The sequence below is a fragment of the Emys orbicularis genome, chromosome 12, assembly GCF_028017835.1.
Source record: "Emys orbicularis isolate rEmyOrb1 chromosome 12, rEmyOrb1.hap1, whole genome shotgun sequence".
NCBI lineage: Eukaryota > Metazoa > Chordata > Testudines > Emydidae > Emys > Emys orbicularis.
This window is the reverse complement of record NC_088694.1, coordinates 46649596-46671662: the sequence shown is the minus strand read 5'-3', so window position 1 is coordinate 46671662 and position 22067 is coordinate 46649596. Positions and strand designations below refer to the sequence as shown.

Below are 22067 nucleotides of genomic sequence, written 5' to 3'. Positions count from 1 at the left end.
TGGGGTTACTGGAGGTGGGGTGATGGGATGGGGCAGTGCCCTGGCAGTGTGAGGTCAGGGTGGTACCTTCAGCAGCATGGTGTCATTGTGAAAGTTCTCATTGTTGAAGTCAGGGTGCTGGACCCAGTGATGGGCCTGGATCCATTTCCAGTTCTGTCCCGGCTTCATGAAGTCTCAGACTCCCAGGTGACAAAGATGTTGCTGGAAAAGTCAAGGGGACGGTAGGGTGGAGCTGTCACAGCCACAGGAATAATCAAATTCTGGAAAACCTGCCAAGATAAATTGGTTTCAAATTCAGAGGGACTCTAAAGTTTGTTTTTCTTTCTAAATGACTGTTTCATGGTATGAGTTTTTAAGAGGTACAGTAACTAACCATTGGAACAATTCACCAAAGGTCATGGTGGATTCTCCATCACCACCAATTTTTAATGAAGATTGGATTTTTCAGAAGATCTGCTGTAGATAAAAAGGAATTATCTGGAGATGTTCTCTGGTCTGTGTTATACAGGAGGTCATACAAGATGATCACAATGATCTTGGAAGCTATATATCATTGAACTGTATGGCAGAAGAAGGAAAACATACATGGAAAGGTGTAAAGCCGTAACCTGGGTGTAACCTTGAAATGTTATAAGAAGTTGCATACAAAGGGGCCTAGGCTGGGCCAACACAGAAATAAGGTCGCTGGAATGAATGAAACATACAAATAAGAAAAGGATCAAAGAGTATTTTGTGCACCATCGCCATCTACTGGATATGGATGGCAGTAGCAGGAAGCCCAGATCTGCCCTGAAAATGACCCTGGAGACAGAGGTCACCATGTGGCATACAAATGGTTGCTGACCCATCAAAGAAGATGTTGAAGTCCAGAAAGGAGCCTGTGGACAGCCCCTTCCCTCCTCCAGGGTTAGCAGCACATGAGAAGAAGTGCTGAGAGTTCTATTTCCGGAAAAAGTCATTCTTGCCTTTAAGAAATGAAACATCTCGACTTTTTGTTTTTAAATGTTGTTTCATTTAGAAATTAAGTGAATTATTTTTAAAAAATATTTTTAAAGGAAAAAAATCCTATAAACTGAACTGAAATCAAAGGAAAAAAACATTCCCCCTGCCCCCAAATTCTGCTAAGTTCAGTCCTTGAGGGGACCATTTAGGGATCTGGGGGCGGGGGGGAATAGTTGGAGATTGGTTCTGCTTTGAGCAGGGGGTTGGATTAGATGACCTCCTGAGGTCCCTTCCAACCCTGATATTCTATGATTCTATGAAAGCAAATGAAATAGCAAAAAAAAAAAAAAAAAAAAAAAAAAAAAAAAGTTGGTTCTCAATCAACTTTTTGTGCCAAAATTGCATTTAAGTTCAAAACTCAGCTAATTATAAAATAAGGGTGGAAAAACAACTGAACAGGACCTAAAATTAAACCAAAAAGCAAAAATATTTTTTTCTGTTTGATGGAAACACCCCAAAGTAAATGACACCCCCCCCCAAAAAAAATTTGTTTTGAAACAATGTATTTTTAAAAAAAACAACGAGGAGTCCTTGTGGCACCTTAGAGACTAACAAATTTATTTGGGCATAAGCTTTCGTAGGCTACAGCCCACTTCATCGGATGTATGGAATGAAAAATATAGTAGGGAGGTATAAATACACAGCACATGAAAAGATGGGAGTTGCGTTACCAAGTGGGTGGTCAGTGCTAACGAGGCCAATTCAATCAAGTTGGCTGTGGCCTGTTCCCAACAATTAACAAGAAGGGGTGAATATTCAGACTTAATTTGATGGTGTCAAGTTTCCAAATTAATTCCAGTTCTTCAGTTTCTCATTGAAGTCTGTTTTTGAAGTTTTTTTGTTGAAGAATGGCCACTTTTAAGGCTGTTTTAGGCCTGAATAAAGACCGGGAGTGGCTGGGTCACTACAAAAAGTAATTTTCCCTCTGTTGATGTTCACCCCTTCTTGTCAACTGCTGGGAACAGGCCACAGCCACCTTGATTGATTTGGCCTCGTTAACACTGACCCCCCACTTGGTAAGGCAACTCCCATCTTTTCATGTGCTGTATATATATACCTACCTACTGTATTTTTCACTCCATGCATCTGATGAAGTGGGTTTTAGCCCATGAAAGCTTATGCCCAAATAAATTTGTTAGTCTCTAAGGTGCCACAAGGACTCCTCGTTGTTTTTGCTGATACAGACTAACACGGCTACCCCTCTGAAATGTATTTTTAGAGTTTCTGATTTGGCAAGAAAAAATTTAAAAAATCATTTTTGGGAGGAACCCATTTTCCCCCCAGATTGTATTGTTCAGCCCCTGAGTGAAAAACATAGTGATTCGCTCAGCCCCACTCCTGGTGTGAGCCCTCCGGAGTTGGGAAATCAACCAGTCGCTCTACTCACCAGTGTGATGTGGGAAAAAAGCCATGGAGAGCAGTAGCAGCATCCTTGGTTCAAATCCAGGGGCTGGGATTGGAGGATCTGTCTCAGCTCTGCGGCTTATATACAGTGGGCAGCAGGGACAGGTCCCTGGGAAGAGTTGACCCGGGACATACAGGGTCATGTGTCCGGCTAGCAAGAAATTCCCCAGCAGTAATGTGTCAGGGGTGGAGATTCCTGGGAGGAAACCTTGAGCCACATACACGTCTGCATCAGGGGAGGCTTCCTTCCTGCACTGGTGCCTTCCCTGCCCCTGGCTGGAGACGTGGCCAGCTCTGAGGCCCCCCAGCTGCAGATGGCAGAATCCCCCCTTGTCTGTTCTGCCGCTGGATGCCTGGATCCCCAGATGTTCAGGCCAGCAGATTCTATTCCATCCTCCCATCTGCCTTCCTGAATGACTCTGGCTGACGAACCTCGCCCAGCTCCCCCGGACTGAGCTCCATCACTGGTGTCCGGTGAATGCCTCTTCCAGCAAGGCAGCCAGGTTGGGTCTGACACCATCCAGAGATGGAGAAACCCCCCTGCTGGTTGCCTGGTTAATCCCCCTCCTTGTCCCACACTGGGGCCTCCTTTCCCATTGGATTTGGTCAGGCTTGAGATTTCCCTGTTGGATCTTGTTCTGCCTTTTCCTGCTGGATTCAAGAGCCCCCCGGAGCCCAGCTTTTTTCTCTTCATGAAGGTCCTTGTGCCCTGAGCACCAGGCACTTCCCCAGTGACTTGTGGAGAAGCCAAACAGAGCGAGCGCTTTCAATCTCTCCCTGCCAGGCACTTTCTCCAGCCCTCCAGTCATTTGCCTGGCCCGGTCCTGCCCCGTCTCCAGTTTGCTGCCATCCTGTTTAAAATGTGCACCCCAGAACTGGGCACAGGATCCCTGGAGCCCCAGGGAAACACCCCTCCCCGCCTCAGCTCACCATGGCCCTGTTTACACAGCCAAGGACAGCACTAGCCCTTGTGCTGCATCATTGTACAGGGAGCTAATTGGGGTTGTCAGGTCGCATTTGGCTGGAGAATTCTGCCCCAGCTGGGATGGGAGAGAAGCTGCCTTAGGAGGGTTCTTGGTTGTCTTGGGTTTGGGTCTGGGGGAGCTGGGGATGCAAAGGCAGCATTAAAATCCTTCAGCAACCTCAGCTGTAAGGATAAGGCCTTTGCCTGTAGCCATATTGTAAGGCCCAAGGCCTTTGTCTGCAGCCAGGTTAGAAGAACAGGAGCCATGAGCTAAGTAGCAGGAAGTCACATCCTCACATTCCATCTAAATTACATGAAAACAATGTAATATTGGGCTGTTACGGAGGAGACCCTGTCCCAATAACACCCACCATCACCAGATAAAGAAACGGATCTTGAGATGCTTAAAGAAAACTTTGTTTGGTGCATTCTGTCTGGGAAGAAGCCACTTATCAGTAGTTGTGGTTGTGAATTCCTCATTTCTTTATTGTTTTGTCTTCATGGCCCTCACCTCTCTATTGTTTGTCTGTATGATCTCTGTCTGGTTCTTTGATTGTTTCTGACTGTTACATAATTAATTTTGCTAGGTGTAAATTAATTAAGGTGGTGGAGTATGACTGGTTAGAGAATTTTGTTAGGATTGGTAAGTAAAACTTTAGTAGAATAATTGGTTAAGGTACAGCTAAGCAGGACTCAAGTTTCACTATATAAACTGGGATCCAAAGGGAAGTTCTTTGGGAACCACTCCAGGACAAAGCCCCAAAGATCAGAGCTGCCAGACCCTAACTCTGCCAATGACACTGTGTAGAAACTGAAGTCCCCGAGATGGACCTGATCCTGACTGGCCAGCAGGGAAAAGTTCATCTGTCTTATTGGGAGTGGTGAGCACTGTATGTGTAGCATGTGCATTCTGTTTTAGTGATTGTTAATAAATAGAGGTTAAGTAGGATATTACTGTGTAAGGCTCTTTCACTGGTAAAAGACCGCACAAACCCGCAAAGGATTAAGCCCTGAGTCCACAGGGAATGGGTGTTTACCCGGAGCCCATGGGGGAGTAGAGCCTGGAACCCACAGAGGGGTAAAGTTAGGTTACGCTTGAGCCCTAGGAACGGGTAAGGGTGGGTGCCCTAGGGTATAAGGTTATGCCTGAGCCCTACAAATAGGTACGGGTGGGTGCCTAAATTAAGAGGGTTAAGCCTTGTGCCCTATGAACTGGGTAAAGGTGGGTGCCCCTAGAGTGTCTGAGTAACAGAGAATTTCCCAAGAGAAACTGTAGGGCCAGGTATTAAATTATGCTCAGCCCCCAAAGGTCAACCAGGCTCTCAGCAGCAGTGCAAGTCCAGAGTCTATCTATCCATTTATCCATCCATCCCCATACTCTCTCTCTCTCCCCATACAGCCCCATATCTATCTAATCTATCTATATATCTATCCCCATCCACCCCATCTATTCATCTATTTGTCAATCTGGCTGAAGAGATGTCTGATCCATTAGTGGTTATCTTTGAGAACTCATGGAGGTGGGAAGGATCCCAGATGACTGAAAAAGGGCAAATATAGTATTTCTCTATAAAAAAAGAGGAATATGGTAACCCAGGGAATGATAGACCAATCAGCTTTATTTTGGTACCTTTAAAGAGAATGGAGCAAATAATCAAACACTCAGATTTAAGCACCTAGAAGAAAATAAGCTGGTAAGTGAGTTAAGGTGGATTTGTCAAGAAAAAATAACATCTAACCAACCTAGCATCCTTTGACAGGGTAACAAGACTTGTGAATGGGGGGAAGCAATAGATGGGATTTATCTTGACTTTAGTAAAGCTTTTGATACTGTCTCACAAGACCGTCTCATTAACAAACTAGGGAAATGTAGCCTAGACAAACCTACTATAAGGTGGCCGCACAACTGGTTGAAAAAGCATTCCCGGAGAGTAGTTATCAGTGGTTCACAGCCAAGCAGGAAGGGCATATCGAGATGGGTCCCTCAGGGATCTGTCCTGGGTCAGGTTCTATTCGATAGTATCATAAATGATTTTAATAATGGCATAGAGTGTACACTTATAAAGTATGCGGATGATACCAAGCTGGGAGGGGTTGCGAGTGGTTTGGAGGACAGGATTAGAATTCAAAATTATCTTGTGAAACTGGAGAGATGGTCTGAAATAAATAGGACACAATTCAATAAGGACAAATGCAAAGTACTCTACTTAGGAAGGAACAATCAGTTGCACAAATGGAAAATAGGAAATGCCTGCCTGGGAAGGAGTACAGCAGAAAGGGATCTGGGGTCATAGTGTATCACAAACTAAATAGAAGCCAACAATGTAACACTGTTGCAAAACAAGTGGACATCATTCTGGGATGTATTAGCAGGAGTATTGTAAGCAAGACACGACAAGTAATTCTTCTGCTCTACTCAGCACTGATTAGGCCTCAACTGGAGTATTGGGTCCAGCTCAGGGCACCACACTTCAGGAAAGATGAGAACAAGCTGGAGAAAGGCCAGAGGAGAGCAACAACAATTATTAAAGGACTAGAACACGTGAACTATGAGGGAAGATTGAAAAAACTGGGTTTGTTTAGTCTGAAAAAGAGAAGACTGAGCGCGGACATGATAACCATCTTCAAATACCTAAAAGATTGTTATGAATAGGAGAGTGATAAACTGTTCTCCTTAAGCGCTGAGGACAGGACAGGAAGTAATGGGCTTAAATTGCAGCAAGGGAGATTTAGGTTGGACATTAGGAAAAACTTCTAACTGTCAGCATGGTTAAGCGCTATAACAAATTGCCCAGGGAGGTTGTGGAATCTCCATTACTGGAGATTTTTAAGAACAGGTTAGACAAACACCTGTCAGGGGATGGTCTAGATAATTTCTTTCTTTCTTTCTTTCTTCTGATTTTTGAGTTGTTCATATCTTATTTATTAAGTTACATTTGTTGATGTTGATTTATTTCTGGGAGATTGTTTTAAGTTAGGTTGGGCTTACTAAAGTAGGGGGCCTTGATGTCTGGGCTCAGATGCCTGATGGAGGGGACCAGCCTGTCTCCTGTTTGTGATCCTTCTGTCTCCGGATGGGTGTACAGAGTGGAAGAGGAATTACATAGAAGGGAAACTAAAAATACCCTGGTACTGATTTCTCCTCCAATGGGTCTAAATGCGCTCTATTGGCAGGGAGATGTCCCAGGTGTCAGCGACGGGATACCATAGCCAGGAGAACTGATAACACACATAGTGCATTGCTTTTTCACTCATGATTTTCCTTGTCTTTCTAGCAGACCCGGCGTGAACGACTCCAACCCTGGAGGTGAATTCCTCATGGGGTCCAAACCAGTCCCTGGTTACACCTGTTAGGTACAACAATTGGCTGGGGGGGCATTCATTCAGTTCCCAGGAAGGCACAAATTCATTGTTTTGTAACCTCATTTTTATTCATTGCTGGCTAAGAAGCAGCGAGCGAAATGCAGCAGACTGAGCGGTAGGGCAGGGCAGGGGAGGTTAGAAGGAGGCGCTCAGAGCTGTCATTTAATCTGAAATCAACATATCCTTTGCTAATTTCCCTTCCCATGAACAAACTCCCACTGGCCTTGCCAGTCCTAGGAACATGTGTGTTTGGAACAGGAGGTGGCCATCCCGGGGGAACTAACACGTGGGAAAGGACCAGAGAGGACAGGGAAGGCTTCAGTTTTAACACCACTTAACAGGTCAGGTAAGAACGAGGATCTCCCATAAACGGTCACCTGACTGGCTGACACGGGGGAGAGGCACAAACCGCTGGGTCCTCCCTGGGTTTGGCTTGTGTCCATTACCCTGGGGAAAATAAAACCAGTTGTTTCCCTAGTGAAGAGGCAGCCGAGGGGTCTGGGTTGGGATTTCCAAGGGAGCCAACAGAAGCTGGCCTTGAACCTGACCCTAACTCCCCTAGGCTTCCTGCGTTGATGCTCATGGGTTGGGCGCTGCCTGAGCACACAGCAATGGCTGGTGGGGGGGGGGGGGACTCAGCCCCCCCGCAAAGCAGACCCTACATCTGGGCCAAGCCAAAGGACAGAAGTGGTGAACCTCCGGCCCGTGCAGTAATTACCAGCAGGGCTCAAGGCTGCAGCATCCTCATAGTCTTCCGTATCCAGGGGATGAAGGTGGAGACTCTTGTGTACACAGCGGGTGGGGTCCCCACCTTTGATCCCCAAGAGACGATGCCCTGGGCTGTTTGCTGGCACACCAGGGGACCCCCAGAGTCACCCTGTGAAATGGAACAAGAAACAGATAAAGAACAGGTCTCAGCAGCACACTCTTGCATCACTAGCAACATCCTAGTTCCCCATTCATTTGTACAGCACTGAGCGCAGCAGGGCCTGACCTCTGATCTTCTCTCTGAGGCCCGACCGCAACCCCAACAGCCTCATTAACAACAAAAATTTGTCAAGGGAGCTTGAAGGCAGGAGGAGATTTACCTTGAAAGAGCTTTTGCCCTTCTCTGGGTCCCCCACACACATCATGGTGGAGGGGTTATAGTCACGGTATATCCCACCAGGATTCCTCGGACACGCAGCATCCTGCATCACCACCACGTCCGCCTCCCGGAGTGTGTTCGAGTTCAGAATATTGTGTGCACTGGTCGAGCCCCAGCCGGCGATGCTGCACACGGTGCCTGGATGCATTCGCTGATGGGCCACGGGCAGGGGGATGAGCCCGACATATCCATTGAGACGTGCTTTGCGCTCCAGCTACAAACAGGAAAGGACACAAGGACAAGGATGAATACGAGGGCCAGAGCCAATGATGGGCAGAGACATATGAACCCAAGGAGAAAGAACCTAAAGCCAGTGTATGGCCATGAGGTCACTGGGCGCAGGGTGATGGGATGGGGTGGTACCTGCAGCGGTGTGAGGTCACTGGGGGTGGGGTGATGGGGTGTGGGTGGTACGTGTAGGAGTGTGAGGTCACTGGGGGCACATGGTTGGGATGGGGGTGATGCCTGCAATAGTGTGATGTCACTGGGGGCGGGGTGATGGGATGGGGGCAGTACCTGCAGCAGTGTGATGTCACTGGAGGCGCGGTGATGGGATGGGGGCAGTACCTGCAGCAGTGTGAGATCTCTTGGGGGGGGGATGGGATAGGGGCTGTACCTGCAGCAGAATGATGTCGTTATTATGGGGCGCCTCTTTGTCATAATCCTGGTTGGGGTATGGGCGTCTCACAGGGATCACTTGTCGGCTCAATTCGTTTTTGGTAATGTTGTGGGCTCCCAGGATGACAATGATCTTGCTGCAAAAGCCAAGAGCAACACGTGGGTTGTAGGGGCTAGAACATGTATATGCTATGGGATGGGCACATGTGGGTCTGACACAGGAATGCGGTCAGGGGACAGGACAGCCTGGGGTCTAAAGAAGTGATTTTGGACTCAGCTCCCAGCCAGTAAAAATGTAAAATACCCATTGACACATTGCTGTCTCTGATCCAGACCCAGGACTGGAGACTGCCTGGCTTGGGGAGCTGGGGAATGGGAGATGAGGCCTTTTCCCTCTAGCAGGGCTGTCTCCGATCCATCTTGGGAGAGAGACTGGCTCGCTCAGGTGGGCTGGGGCATGGCACAAGGATCTTTCCCCTACGGCGGGAACTGGATCCAGCACAAAGCATCTGCAAAGAGGTGTTGGGGTCCCAGCCTGTGTCTTCACCAGCCCTTGTGCTGGCCCACAAGTGGCTTCACTCCTTATTGTCCTCCCAGCCTCTGGGTCTCAGCTTCCCTTATCCCTGTGACCCCTCCCGGCTAGATCCAGACAGGGGTCCATGCCCAGGGCCCCCAACTCAAAGATTTGCAGAGCTTTCCTGGGGCTGTGAGAACCTCACTGCCCCAATCTGGGCAATGGACCAGACCCCAGCTGCTCTCACTGGCCGTAGCTCTATTGATTTACCCAGCATTGGTGCTGGGCCATGGTTTGCAGAGGCCCCTAGAGACATGCCAATGCTCCCTGAGCAGATCAGACTCTGGGCTTTGCTCTCCCAGCCTGTCACACTAACTGCTCCTTCCCTGCAACTACTATGGCGCCAGAGCTCCCGGCTCCCTCATAACCCGCTAACCCCAACCTACCCCGACATCCCCAGCACAGAGGCGCTTACTCTCCATTGCAGTGAGCGGCGGGCAGCATGAAGTTCTCCGACACCAGGAACCCTCCACAGCAAGACCTCTTGTCTCTGCTTTGTATGTCCAGATAGGCCATGTAGGGCCTGGAGTGGGGCTGGGCTTCACAGCCATCGATGATCTCACCTGGGGGGAGACCAGGTTCATATAAAGAGCCCCATTTTCTCCCTGGGCCTGGCTGGGACTGAGCTCCCCAACCTGAAGGGGAGTCGCCACAACCTCAACCCATCCACTCTGATGCTTTCCTGGGGGGGATCCCCGTGCCTGGAACCCTGCTACCTGCTGTGCTCTGCCCCAGACTAGACACCCCAGGGGGCGGGAGGGTAAATCTACAGCTCTAACCTCTCTGGGTGGCAAATCAGTGTAAAACACATCGGGAGTGGGTCAGTAATTGCTCTGCCTTGAGTTAATGGATTTGGGAGGCAAAGTCAACCAGTTTCTTAGAACACACCTCCTCTCCTCAACATTTTGGCATTTTTCTTCGAAATCTGATTTCCCCCAGTTTTGGCACTTTTCACCTAAATATTTGTAAATTTTTGGTCGCCAATTTTGCCAGAGCAGGGATAGTTAATTATTTTTTGTCAAAGTCCAAATTTCTTGGTCAAGGTATAATCAAGGATAGACTCCACAGAACATAATACTAAAAAGCCAACAATAATGATAATAATAATTAAATAAAAAGATTTTGGGTTCCATTCAAAAGTGTCCGGCAGTCCAGATGTGGTCCACGGTCCCCCTATTGACTAGCTCTATGTGAGAGAGTAAGAAGGAGTGGCAAGGTCTGCAACAATAAAATGTAGTCTACCATCTGTTTATCCCTGCTTCCTTCCCTGCCCCTGACCCAATACTGCTTTCGTTTCTCCAAATGTTTGTCAGATTTCCAAGAACTAAGGCAACATTATATGCACACCTGGCCAGCAAATTTGAACTAAACACTGATCCCCTAAAGCATTGGGAAGAGGAAGTAGGCCAATTATTTTCTGCTAACCAAATGGAAACAAATTTTAGCCAGTGCTCCGAACTCCTCCTTGGACCTACATTTAAGATTAATTCCACAGGAATATGGAGGATGTATTGGACCGCTCTTCAATCGTTCAAAACAGATGCTGATAAGACAGACAAATATTGGTGCTGTAATGCGGCAGATGCTGATTTAACCCATACGCTCTGGGAACGCACGTAGCTGCTTTGGGCGGAACTGAATTGGAGAGGTTTTTTTTTTTTTTCATTCAAATAAAATTAAACATATATTTTTCAACCTAATGGGTTTTAATTGGAAGCGGAACAAATCTGAAAGACTCTGGCTAAGCAGAGTACTAACAGTGGTGGAAAGACGACCAACAATCAAAGATTGGACCATAGACACCCTAAGCTTGGCCACCATGTAAAGAATGGTAGACTGTGTGTAGTGTGGTGGAGTGGCTAAGGAAGTATAAGAGGGGCCTCTAGCCCAGTTGAGCCTGAGCCAGGGAAGGAGACAGATGTCCGGGGCCTGCTGCAGGCCCCAGGTTCTGCTGCCGAGTCAAGGATCACCCTGACTCCAGAGGAAGCTGAGAGTGGAGGGGACTGACCAGGATTGCTGGCAGGTTAATACCCCGATGAGACAGAGGACCTGTGGACTACAGAACCCCTTGCTCAGACTGTGGTAAGAAGTAGCTGAGGGAAAACAGATGCTGGTCCAGTTTGTTTGTCAGAACCTCAGTCAGCGTGTTGTGGTGGGATCCTCACTGACTCATCCGCCATTGTTAGAGCCCTGGGCTGTCACCCGGTGGAGTAGGGTGGGCCCGGGTCCTCCCTACTCCTGTTGCCTGGGGTGGCAACCTCACCACCTTAGGATGAATGGCCTGTTTGTTGCTATGCCAGGCCTGAGGGTCAGCGCCACCTAGCCTACTTTGCGACTCATCCCTACCCCAGTAAAGGGGCCTCGGGTCCAGACATTTGATTCGCTAACTCCTCAATACTGGGTGGTGCCCCAGTGACGTAGTGAGCCAGAGGGGGAGGGACAATCGCTAACCCACTACACTGTTACAGAGATACCCAAGAAAAGTTGTTAGAGACATGAGATGCTTTCCTGGAAATATCCGAATGATCCGACCAAATGCATGGGGCCCCCCCTCACCTCCTCTTCTTCTCTATCCACTTCCTTTCCCTCCCCATCTCTATCCCCCTTCTCTGAGTTTTGCTTTTAGTCGTTTTTTTCCTTTACTAATTTTTCTTTAGTGGGATTTTTATAAGCAAATTGTGTTTGTAAATTGTGGAATACAGTGAGGGACTGATATTCTAACCATTCATATTACAGATAACGTCTCAAACCTAGCTAAGATGAGTAGCAAATACTTAATATCTTATGAGAAGTTTTGGTATTATGAGGAGTTTATGTAAATTTTGTTGTTTGTTTTCTCACTTTCTCTCTCTGTCTTTTCAAAAAATTAATAAAAAGTGAATAGAAAAAAACCCGAACTTTGGGGGCTTTCAATGAAAAGTCAAATTTCCCATGGAAAAATAAAAGCCTCTTCAGACCAGTTCAGAACAAGTCTCAAAACACATAGTCTCTGGGCATAAAATAAAATCTAGACAATCAGTGTAAAGACATCAGGGTGCAGGGGACAGAAGGGCAGCTAGTGAAGCTGTAGGACAATGTTGTCACAAGGACAAATGGGGATAAAGTGGGCAGGGATACATTGAGGTGGAAATGAGGGTCTCTGACCACCAGAGGGTGGTAGGATTTAGGAACTGCGAGACTGCACCATTTGCTTTAACCCCAGGCAATCCCCTCCCCCCCGCCATAGGCAGGCACTCATATGGGTGACCCACTGCTGGTTCTGTGGGGTTAGTTGGCCCCTGGGAAATTTCCAATGCTATCAGCTAAGTTTAAATCACAGGTAGAGCTGAACCAGTTGAACTACAGATGTGGTTTGAAATCAGTTTAGTTAAACCAATGCAAGTCTGTGTGTAGCTCACACCTGACAGTTTTTAGCGATGACTTAGTAATGTTAATTTGGCATCCAAATCAACCAGGCTACTTGAAAATCTGTTGCTGTTATTTGCATATGGTGCAACCAACCTAAACCAGGGCCCCTCTTGTGCCAGGCGCTGCACAGACCCCAACCAAGATCAGCGCCTCTATTGTGCCAGGTGCTGCACTGAGTCTGGCCGAGATCAGGGCCCCATTGTGCTGAGCACTGCCAAGACCCTGACCAAGATCAGGGCCCCGTTGTGCCAGGTGCAGCACAGCCCCTTTCCTAAACAACTTCAATGTAATGTGACAGCACAGACGAAGGAGCTAGAACCCAGGAGTCCTGACTCCCAACCCCCCCTCTCCCCAAGCTGCTCTAACCTCTGGACCACACTCCCAAGTTAGGGATAGAGCCCAGGAGTCTGGGCTCCCAGACCCTACTTAAGATTCCCCTGTGTCTCTCTCCTGCTCTCAGTCTCTCTCTGTGTCTCAGGGGGTTATCTTGGTACCAGCTCTGCCACCCGGGTTCCATCGCCCCCAACTCCAAACCCTTCCCTAACTGGGTCCTGGGAGCCATCGATCGCCCAGGCAGAAGCATCTGACTCTGGGGAGGATCCGGGATTTGCAAACAGCCCAGCGAGCTCCTGGCTCCACTCCCCAGGATCCCTGACCCCCACCCCACTCACCAGCCACAGCCCCGGGGGGCAGAAGAAAGGCCGCGGGCAGCAGGATCAGGATCAGCATCGTCACTGTCTGGGGAAAGCAACAGTGCTTGTGCCTGAGCCCTGGGGGATTTACAGAGCCAGCAGCAAACCACAGGTCATGTATGCTCTGCTCTGCCCTCGTGGGGAGCTGGGACCACACAGGTGCCCTCAGAAACCTCAGCATTACGCCGCTCATACATGGGGGACATGAGGGAGGGAGCTGGTGGCTGGAAAACAACCTCCCTCTGGAGGAAGGAGCCCAGGTGAATGTCACTCGGGGTCAGGGCGTCTCTGCCCTCTCTCCCAGAGCATCTGGGATCAGGGCCCCCTGGGGCCTGCCTGGAGTCCAGCACACCTGGCACCAAGGTCATCTGGATCTCACCATCTCCTCACTCCAACAGCTCATCTGGTGGGGAGTGCGGACGATGCTGAGTCACCCCCTGGCTTGGCTCTGCTCCCCACTTCCTCCCCAGTGTGTCTTTCAGAGCAGCAAGCTGAAGACAGGGCCCTGATGTGGGTTCCTGGAGCCCAGACACAGAGCCCACAGCAGACGTTCTCCCAGAGGCTGGGGAGCACATATACCTCAAGGTGGTGGACCTGGGGCAGCACAGATACCATGGAGATGGGCAATGGGGAAGGCCCTGAAAAGCTGGCACAGGAGCCGTGTTCCTGTAAGCCTGCCCCATGGCAGGCATGGTTGAGTAAAGAGCAAACGCCCCACACAACAAGGCTGACCGCTAGGAAATGTGACCTTGGCTGTCCAGACGTTTGAATCTCTCACGCACCTACAATTCTCAGCCCCAGAAAGCAGCTTAAAATCACCCTGAGAACCCGGCCCCATTTCTCCATCAATCTCCGAGCACCCCTGAAATGGCTCTGTGTTTTTTTGTTAAGCTCCAGCATCAGGAGTCACAGGATCACCTGCAAATCTCATCTTCTTGTGTGGTAAAATTGGATGTTTCAAGTCTATGAACCTGTGGAGACGAGCTTGAAGAAGAGACTCCTAAATGCACAAAGCCCCCGGCCTTCTCCTCACCTGCCCCAGTCCCTTATGGTGGCCCTATGCCCCCATAAACAGCACCCACAAAGTGTGGGAACCTCCCTTTCTCTCCCGGGGGCCTCCTCCAACCCCTCAGGAGTGGCATCTTCATGGCCAGTCTAAGGTGGGAGCAGTGCTTCTACCTGGGCCCAGGGATTTGCAGCCCCAACTGGGTGGGACAGGCTATGGGTCAGGTTCCCAGTCTCTAGGTGGGTGCTAGGCTGTCCCAGGACCTGTACACCCAGACACATGGCAGGGAGAAAGGACGGGCCCCCAACATCTGTGGATGAACAGCATATCGGGCCCTGCACAGCTGGGGCTGTGTCCAGTCAGATCCACACCCAGGGATCAACTGACTCAGCCTCTGAAACTTGCTGCTATGGTGATGTACCAACAGTGGCCATTGCCTGGAAGATAAAACCCGCCCATCTGTAGCTGGCTGTGAGCCCTGAGGCCTGATTGACAAGCCAAGTGTCCGAGCAGGGACTTCTTCCCGTCCCCCAGGCAGTGAAAGGTACGTCCCACACACAGCTGTGTCACGAACGGAAACAGTTCTCAGAGTCAGACATTAGGGAGCATAAGTGGACCTGGCTGAAGGTGAGAGTCCAGGACTTGGATGGGGCAGGGTGCTGCAAGTCAGGATTGAGAGTCACCGGCAGAGACGACCCAGGCCCATGGAAAGGGGGAGGGGGCAGAATGAGGGCAGTGGCTTCAACAGTGTTACAGAGCATGCTCAGTACAAGCAATGCAGCAAATCTGGGGGTGGGAGGAATCTGACCCCACATGCTCCACCCGCCACCACACACACTGCCTCTGGCCCACACCAGCAAGACTATTAGAAGTCTACATCTTTGTCTGCAAATTTGTCATTTCTTTGCTCCCCCTTTGCTGAGTCATTTCCTTTTGCTTCCGATTCTCAGGAACTTTTCAAGACCAGCTTTGTTTTCTCGGTTTGATGTTTCATATGTGCCTAGTCCCCTGCCTGGCTGGGCTCCAGATAATGGGCAATGGAGGAGAAGGAAGCTCAGAGGATTTAACCTCAGAAGACATTTCATAGACTAGAACCATAGAGATATCAGGGTGGAAGGGAACTCGAGAGGTCACCTTATTCAGCCACCTGTTGTGAGGCAGGACCACGTCAACCTAGACCATCCCTGATAGGTGTTTGTCCAAGCTGGTCTTAAAACCCTCCATTGATGGGGATTGCACAGCCTCCCTTGTGATCTGATTCTAGACATTAACTCCATTTAGGGTTAGAAAGTTTTTCCTAACAACTAACCTCAATCTCCCTTGCTGCAGATTAAGCCCATCACTTCTTGTCCTGCCTTCAGTGGACATGGAGAACCACTGACCCCTGTCCACTTTATAACATATTGGGAGATTGTTCTCAGGTCCCCTCTCAGCCTCCTCTTCTCTAGACTAAACATACCCAGTTTTTTTCACCTTTCCTCTTAGGTCAGGTTTCTAAACCTTTGATTATTTTTTGTTGCTCTCCTCTGGAGTCTCTCCATCTCCCCTAATGTGTGGCACCCAGAACTGCACACACTACTCCAACTAAGACCTCACCACTGCCGAGTAGAATTACCCCCTGTGTCTTACATATAACACTGCTGTAAGCACCAACCCTTCTGGGTTTCCTGATTTCTTTGAAGGTTCTGTTGCACTGAATCCATCATACACAGTAAATTCTCCTTAAAACAGGTGACATACTCCCCTACTGGAAGTCCTCTTTCCTCAGCACTGCCCTCCCTAGATCCTTGAATAAAATTGTGGGTCCCCTCACTTGCCTCCCATACATGAGATCAAAGGGGGGGCGAAGCCAATAGTTTCCTGAGGAACACTTCTGTAGGAATAAAGAAGATAAGGGAGACACATGTCCCAGTTATTCTCATGCCTGGAGATATGCATTCTTAGCATAGCTTTTAAAGTTTCATGAAATCTTTCCACAAGCCCATCAGTTTCTGTATGATGGGGAGCAGCCTTTATTTGCTTTACTATAATTACCATAACTTTTTAGAGGCTGCAGACATGAAATTTTTTCCACGGTCTGTCAAGATTTCTCTGGTATCACCTGGGAGGGGGGGTCCCCTTCTGGAATCCCAAAGAGATGATGCTCGAAGCTGTTTTCTCACACACTAGGGGACCCCCAGAGTCACCCTGTGAAATAAAACAAGCCACAGATGGCAGACAGCTCAGTGAGTCATTCCTGATGACGCACAGCTCAGTGACATTTGGTTCAAAATCTAATGCTGTCCTCCAACGTGTTAGCAGCCCCTCCCAGCTTCGTGTCATCCGCAAATTGTATAAGTACATTCTCCACTCCATCATCCAAGCCATTAATTAAAAGATTGCACAGTACCAGACCCAGTGTTGACCACTGCAGGACCCCATTAGAATTATTCTCCCAGTTTGAAAGACTACCACTTAAAGTTTGCTTTTTCAACCCATTTTGCCATCACCTTATGGTAATTTCCCTAGTTTACTTATGAGAAACTCTTGTGGCACTGTATTAAAAGCCTTACTAAAATCAAGATCTATCATGTCATGGAATCATAGAACATTTGGGTTGGAAGAGACCTCAGGAGGTCATCTAGTCCAATCCCCTGCTCAAAGCAGGACCAATCCCCAACTAAATCATCCCAGCCAAGGTTTTGTCAAGCATGATCTTAAAAATCTCTAAGGAAGGAGATTCCACCACCTCCCTAGGTAACCCATTACAGGGCTTCACCACCCTCCTAGTGAAATAGTGTTTCCTAATATCCAACCTAGACCTCCCCCACTGCAACTTGAGACCATTGCTTCTTGTTCTGTCATCTGCTACCACTGAGAACAGCCTAGCTCCATCCTCTTTGGAACCCCCCTTCAAGTAGTTGAAGGTTGCTATCAGATCCCCCTTCACTCTTCTCTTCTGCAGACTAAATAACCCCAGTTCCCTCAGTCTCTCCTGATAAGTCATGTGCCCCAGCCCCCTGATAATTTCCGTTGCCCTCTGCTGGACTCTCTCCAATTTGTCCACATCCCTTCTGTAGTGGGGGGGGGGGGGACCAAAACTGGACACAATACTCCAGGTGTGGCCTCACCAGTGCCAAATAGAGGGGAATAATCACTTCCCTCGATCTGCTGGCAATGCTCCTACTAATACAGCCCAAAATGCCGTTGGCCTTCTTGGCTACGAGGGCACACTGCTGACTCATATCCACCTTCTCATCCAATGTAATCCCCAGGTCCTTTTCTGCAGAACTGCTGCTTAGCCCGTCAGTCCCCACTCTGTAGCCATGCATGGGATTCTTCCTTCCTAAGGGCAGGACTCTGCACTTGTCCTTTTTCAACCTTATTAGATTTCTTTTGGCCCAATCCTCCAATTTCTCTAGGTCCCTCTGGACTCTATCCTTACCCTCCAGCGTATCTACCTCTCCCCCCCAGTTTAGTGTCATCTGCGAACTTGCTGAGGGTGCAATTAATCCCATCATCCAGATCATTAATAAAGATTTTGAACAAAACCAGCCCAGGACAACTCCTGGGGCTCTCAGTTTGATACCAGCTGCCAACTAGACATCGACATGTCTACTGCTTCCCCCTATCCACTAGGCCAGTAACCCTGTGCAAGAAGTCAATTTGATTGTTTTGGGAAAGTTTCTTCTTGACAAACCCATCCTGGCTATTCGTTACAGCCCTATTATCCTCTAGGGGCTTCCAAATTGATTGTTTAACAGTTTGCTCCTGTATCTTTCCAGGTATCATAGTTAGGCTGACTGGTCTAGAATTTCCTGCATTTTCTTTATTACTCTTTTTGAAATATAAGTTCTATGTTTGCCCTGCTCCAGTCCTCTGGGACCTTATATCTCCTACAGAGGTTCCTGAACATACTTCCTAATGATTCCAAGATTGCTTCAACCAATTCAGTAAGTACCCAAGAATGAATTTCATCAGGCTCTGCTAACTTGAATACATCTAATTTACCTAAATATTCTATAAATTCTTCTTTGTCCATTTTGTCTTGTGTTCCTTCCCCCTAGCTAATAATTGTTAAGAGTATCTGTTCACCATTAACCTTTTTAGAGAAGAATGAAGCAAAACTGACATTACAATCATTTAAGCAACAGAGGGTCCTGTGGCACCTTTAAGACTAACAGAAGTATCGGGAGCATAAGCTTTCGTGGGTAAGAACCTCACTTCTTCAGATGCAAGTAATGGAAATCTCCAGAGGCAGGTATAAATCAGTATGGAGATAACGAGGTTAGTTCAGTCAGGGAGGGTGAGGTGCTCTGCTAGCAGTTGAGGTGTGAACACCAAGGGAGGAGAAACTGCTTCTGTAGTTGGATAGCCATTCACAGTCTTTGTTTAATCCTGATCTGATGGTGTCAAATTTGCAAATGAACTGGAGCTCAGCAGTTTCTCTTTGGAGTCTGGTCCTGAAGTTTTTTTGCTGTAAGATGGCTACCTTTACATCTGCTATTGTGTGTCCAGGGAGGTTGAAGTGTTCTCCTACAGGTTTTTGTATATTGCCATTCCTGATATCTGACTTGTGTCCATTTATCCTCTTGCGTAGTGACTGTCCAGTTTGGCCAATGTACATAGCAGAGGGGCATTGCTGGCACATGATGGCATATATAACATTGGTGGACGTGCAGGTGAATGAGCCGGTGATGTTGTAGCTGATCTGGTTAGGTCCTGTGATGGTGTTGCTGGTGTAGATATGTGGGCAGAGTTGGCATCGAGGTTTGTTGCATGGGTTGGTTCCTGAGTTAAAGTTGTTATGGTGCGGTGCGTGGTTGCTGGTGAGAATATGCTTAAGGTTGGCGGGTTGTCTGTGGGCGAGGACTGGCCTGCCTCCCAAGGTCTGTGAAAGTGAGGGATCATTGTCCAGGATGGGTTGTAGATCACTGATGATCCGTTGGAGAGGTTTAAGCTGAGGACTGTAGGTGATGGCCAGTGGAGTTCTGTTGGTTTCTTTTTTGGGCCAGTCTTGTAGCAGGAGGCTTCTGGGTACACGTCTGGCTCTGTTGATTTGTTTCTTTATTTCCTTGTGTGGGTATCGTAGTTTTGAGAATGCTTGGTGAAGATCTTGTAGGCGTTGGTCTCTGTCTGAGGGGTTGGAGCAGATGCGATTGTACCTCATTGCTTGGCTGTAGACGATGGATCGTGTGGTGTGTCCGGGGTGGAAGCTGGAGGCATGAAGGTAGGCGTAGCGGTCGGTGGGTTTTCGGTATAGGGTGGTGTTAACGTGGCCATCGCTTATTTGTACGGTGGTGTCTAGGAAGTGGAAGGCAGAAATTGTGGAAAAACAACATCGCTTGCCTCATAACCTAAGTCGTGCAGAACGCAATGCCATCCACAGCCTCAGAAACCACCCTGACATTATCATCAAAGAGGCTGATAAAGGAGGTGCTGTTGTCATCATGAACAGGTCTGACTACCAGAAGGAGGCTGCCAGACAACTCTCCAATACCAAATTCTACAGGCCACTTTCCTCAGATCCCACTGAGGAATACACTAAGAAACTGCACCATCTACTCAGGACACTCCCTACACTAACACAGGAACAAATCAACATACCCTTAGAGCCCCGACCGGGGTTATTCGATCTACTACCCAAGATCCACAAACCTGGAAATCCTGGACGCCCCATCATCTCGGGCATTGGCACTCTCACTGAAGGACTGTCTGGATATGTGGACTCCCTACTCAGACCCTACGCCACCAGCACTCCCAGCTATCTCCGTGACACCACAGATTTCCTGAGAAAACTACAGTGCATTGGTGACCTCCCAGAAAACACCATCCTAGCCACCATGGATGTAGAGGCTCTCTACACAAACATCCCACACACAGATGGAATACAAGCTGTCAGGAACAGTATCCCTGATGATGACACAGCACAACTTATTGCTGAGCTCTGTGACTTTATCCTCACGCACAATTATTTCAAATTTGGTGACAATATATACCTCCAGACCAGTGGCACCGCTATGGGCACCCGCATGGCCCCACAATATGCCAACATTTTTATGGCTGACCTGGAACAACGCTTCCTCAGCTCTCGTCCACTCACGCCCCTTCTCTACCTACGCTACATTGATGACATCTTCGTCATCTGGACCCATGGGAAGGAGACCCTGGAAGAATTCCACCATGATTTCAACAGCTTCCACCCCACCATCAACCTCAGCCTGGACCAATCTACACGGGAGGTCCACTTCCTAGATACCACCGTACAAATAAGCGATGGCCACGTTAACACCACCCTATACCGAAAACCCACCGACCGCTACGCCTACCTTCATGCCTCCAGCTTCCACCCCGGACACACCACACGATCCATCGTCTACAGCCAAGCAATGAGGTACAATCGCATCTGCTCCAACCCCTCAGACAGAGACCAACGCCTACAAGATCTTCACCAAGCATTCTCAAAACTACGATACCCACACAAGGAAATAAAGAAACAAATCAACAGAGCCAGACGTGTACCCAGAAGCCTCCTGCTACAAGACAGGCCCAAAAAAAGAAACCAACAGAACTCCACTGGCCATCACCTACAGTCCTCAGCTTAAACCTCTCCAACGGATCATCAGTGATCTACAACCCATCCTGGACAATGATCCCTCACTTTCACAGACCTTGGGAGGCAGGCCAGTCCTCGCCCACAGACAACCCGCCAACCTTAAGCATATTCTCACCAGCAACCACGCACCGCACCATAACAACTTTAACTCAGGAACCAACCCATGCAACAAACCTCGATGCCAACTCTGCCCACATATCTACACCAGCAACACCATCACAGGACCTAACCAGATCAGCTACAACATCACCGGCTCATTCACCTGCACGTCCACCAATGTTATATATGCCATCATGTGCCAGCAATGCCCCTCTGCTATGTACATTGGCCAAACTGGACAGTCACTACGCAAGAGGATAAATGGACACAAGTCAGATATCAGGAATGGCAATATACAAAAACCTGTAGGAGAACACTTCAACCTCCCTGGACACACAATAGCAGATGTAAAGGTAGCCATCTTACAGCAAAAAAACTTCAGGACCAGACTCCAAAGAGAAACTGCTGAGCTCCAGTTCATTTGCAAATTTGACACCATCAGATCAGGATTAAACAAAGACTGTGAATGGCTATCCAACTACAGAAGCAGTTTCTCCTCCCTTGGTGTTCACACCTCAACTGCTAGCAGAGCACCTCACCCTCCCTGACTGAACTAACCTCGTTATCTCCATACTGATTTATACCTGCCTCTGGAGATTTCCATTACTTGCATCTGAAGAAGTGAGGTTCTTACCCACGAAAGCTTATGCTCCCGATACTTCTGTTAGTCTTAAAGGTGCCACAGGACCCTCTGTTGCTTTTTACAGATTCAGACTAACACGGCTACCCCTCTGATACATTACAATCATTTGTTCATATTCTTGTTTGTTAGTTCTCCTTCCTGGCTAAGTAGCAGACTTACACTTCCCTGAATCTTTCTCTTGCTCCTAATGCATTTCAAGAACCTCTTCTTATTGTCTTTTATTCCCCTTGCTAGGTGAAACTCATTTTGTACCTTAGCCTTTCTGATTTTGTTCCTACTTGCTAGTCCTATTCTTTTGTACTCCGCTTTAGTAATTTTTCCAAGTTTCCCATTTTTGTGGGATTCTTCTTTGGTTTTCAGTCATTAAAGAGCTTCTGTTGGAGCCATATTGTCCTCTTACTGTTCTTCGCGTCTTTCCTTTGAATAGGAATAGTTTGCAGTGGGACTTTAATATTGTCCTCCTTAGAAACTGACAGCTCTCCTGAACGACTTTAGAACTTAGATTTTCTTCGCATGGCACTTCACCTATACTTTTCTGAACTGTTCAGTCTG

At 48.2% G+C, this 22067-nt stretch overlaps 1 protein-coding gene and 1 pseudogene across 1 annotated transcript; both read right to left on the bottom strand.

Annotated features, from left to right (window-relative positions):
• The window catches only part of LOC135886340 (duodenase-1-like), a 30384-nt pseudogene extending 27516 nt beyond the window's left edge, over positions 1-2868 (bottom strand).
• A 4592-nt stretch (positions 2869-7460) lies between these two features.
• Positions 7461-13212, bottom strand: LOC135886566 (granzyme H-like). Its single transcript, XM_065414317.1, has 5 exons — positions 13152-13212; positions 9488-9635; positions 8497-8635; positions 7822-8094; positions 7461-7610 (listed from the first exon to the last, which is right to left on the bottom strand). The coding sequence occupies exons 1-5, from the start codon at positions 13207-13209 to the stop codon at positions 7461-7463; spliced, it is 768 nt and encodes a 255-aa protein (XP_065270389.1). The 5' UTR covers positions 13210-13212.
• Positions 13213-22067: the final 8855 nt, after the last annotated feature.

Bases quoted from the DNA above. Each gene is read 5' to 3' on its own strand.
- LOC135886566 (XM_065414317.1), bottom strand. From the start codon at position 13,209: ATGCTGATCCTGATCCTGCTGCCCGCGGCCTTTCTTCTGCCCCCCGGG. The intron at 8,636-9,487 runs GTAAGCGCCTCT...TGGCTTTTGCAG, and splicing joins GCCGCTCACTGCAATGGAGA to CAAGATCATTGTCATCCTGG. The intron at 8,095-8,496 runs GTACAGCCCCTA...TCCTGTTTGTAG, and splicing joins ACGACATCATTCTGCTGCAG to CTGGAGCGCAAAGCACGTCT.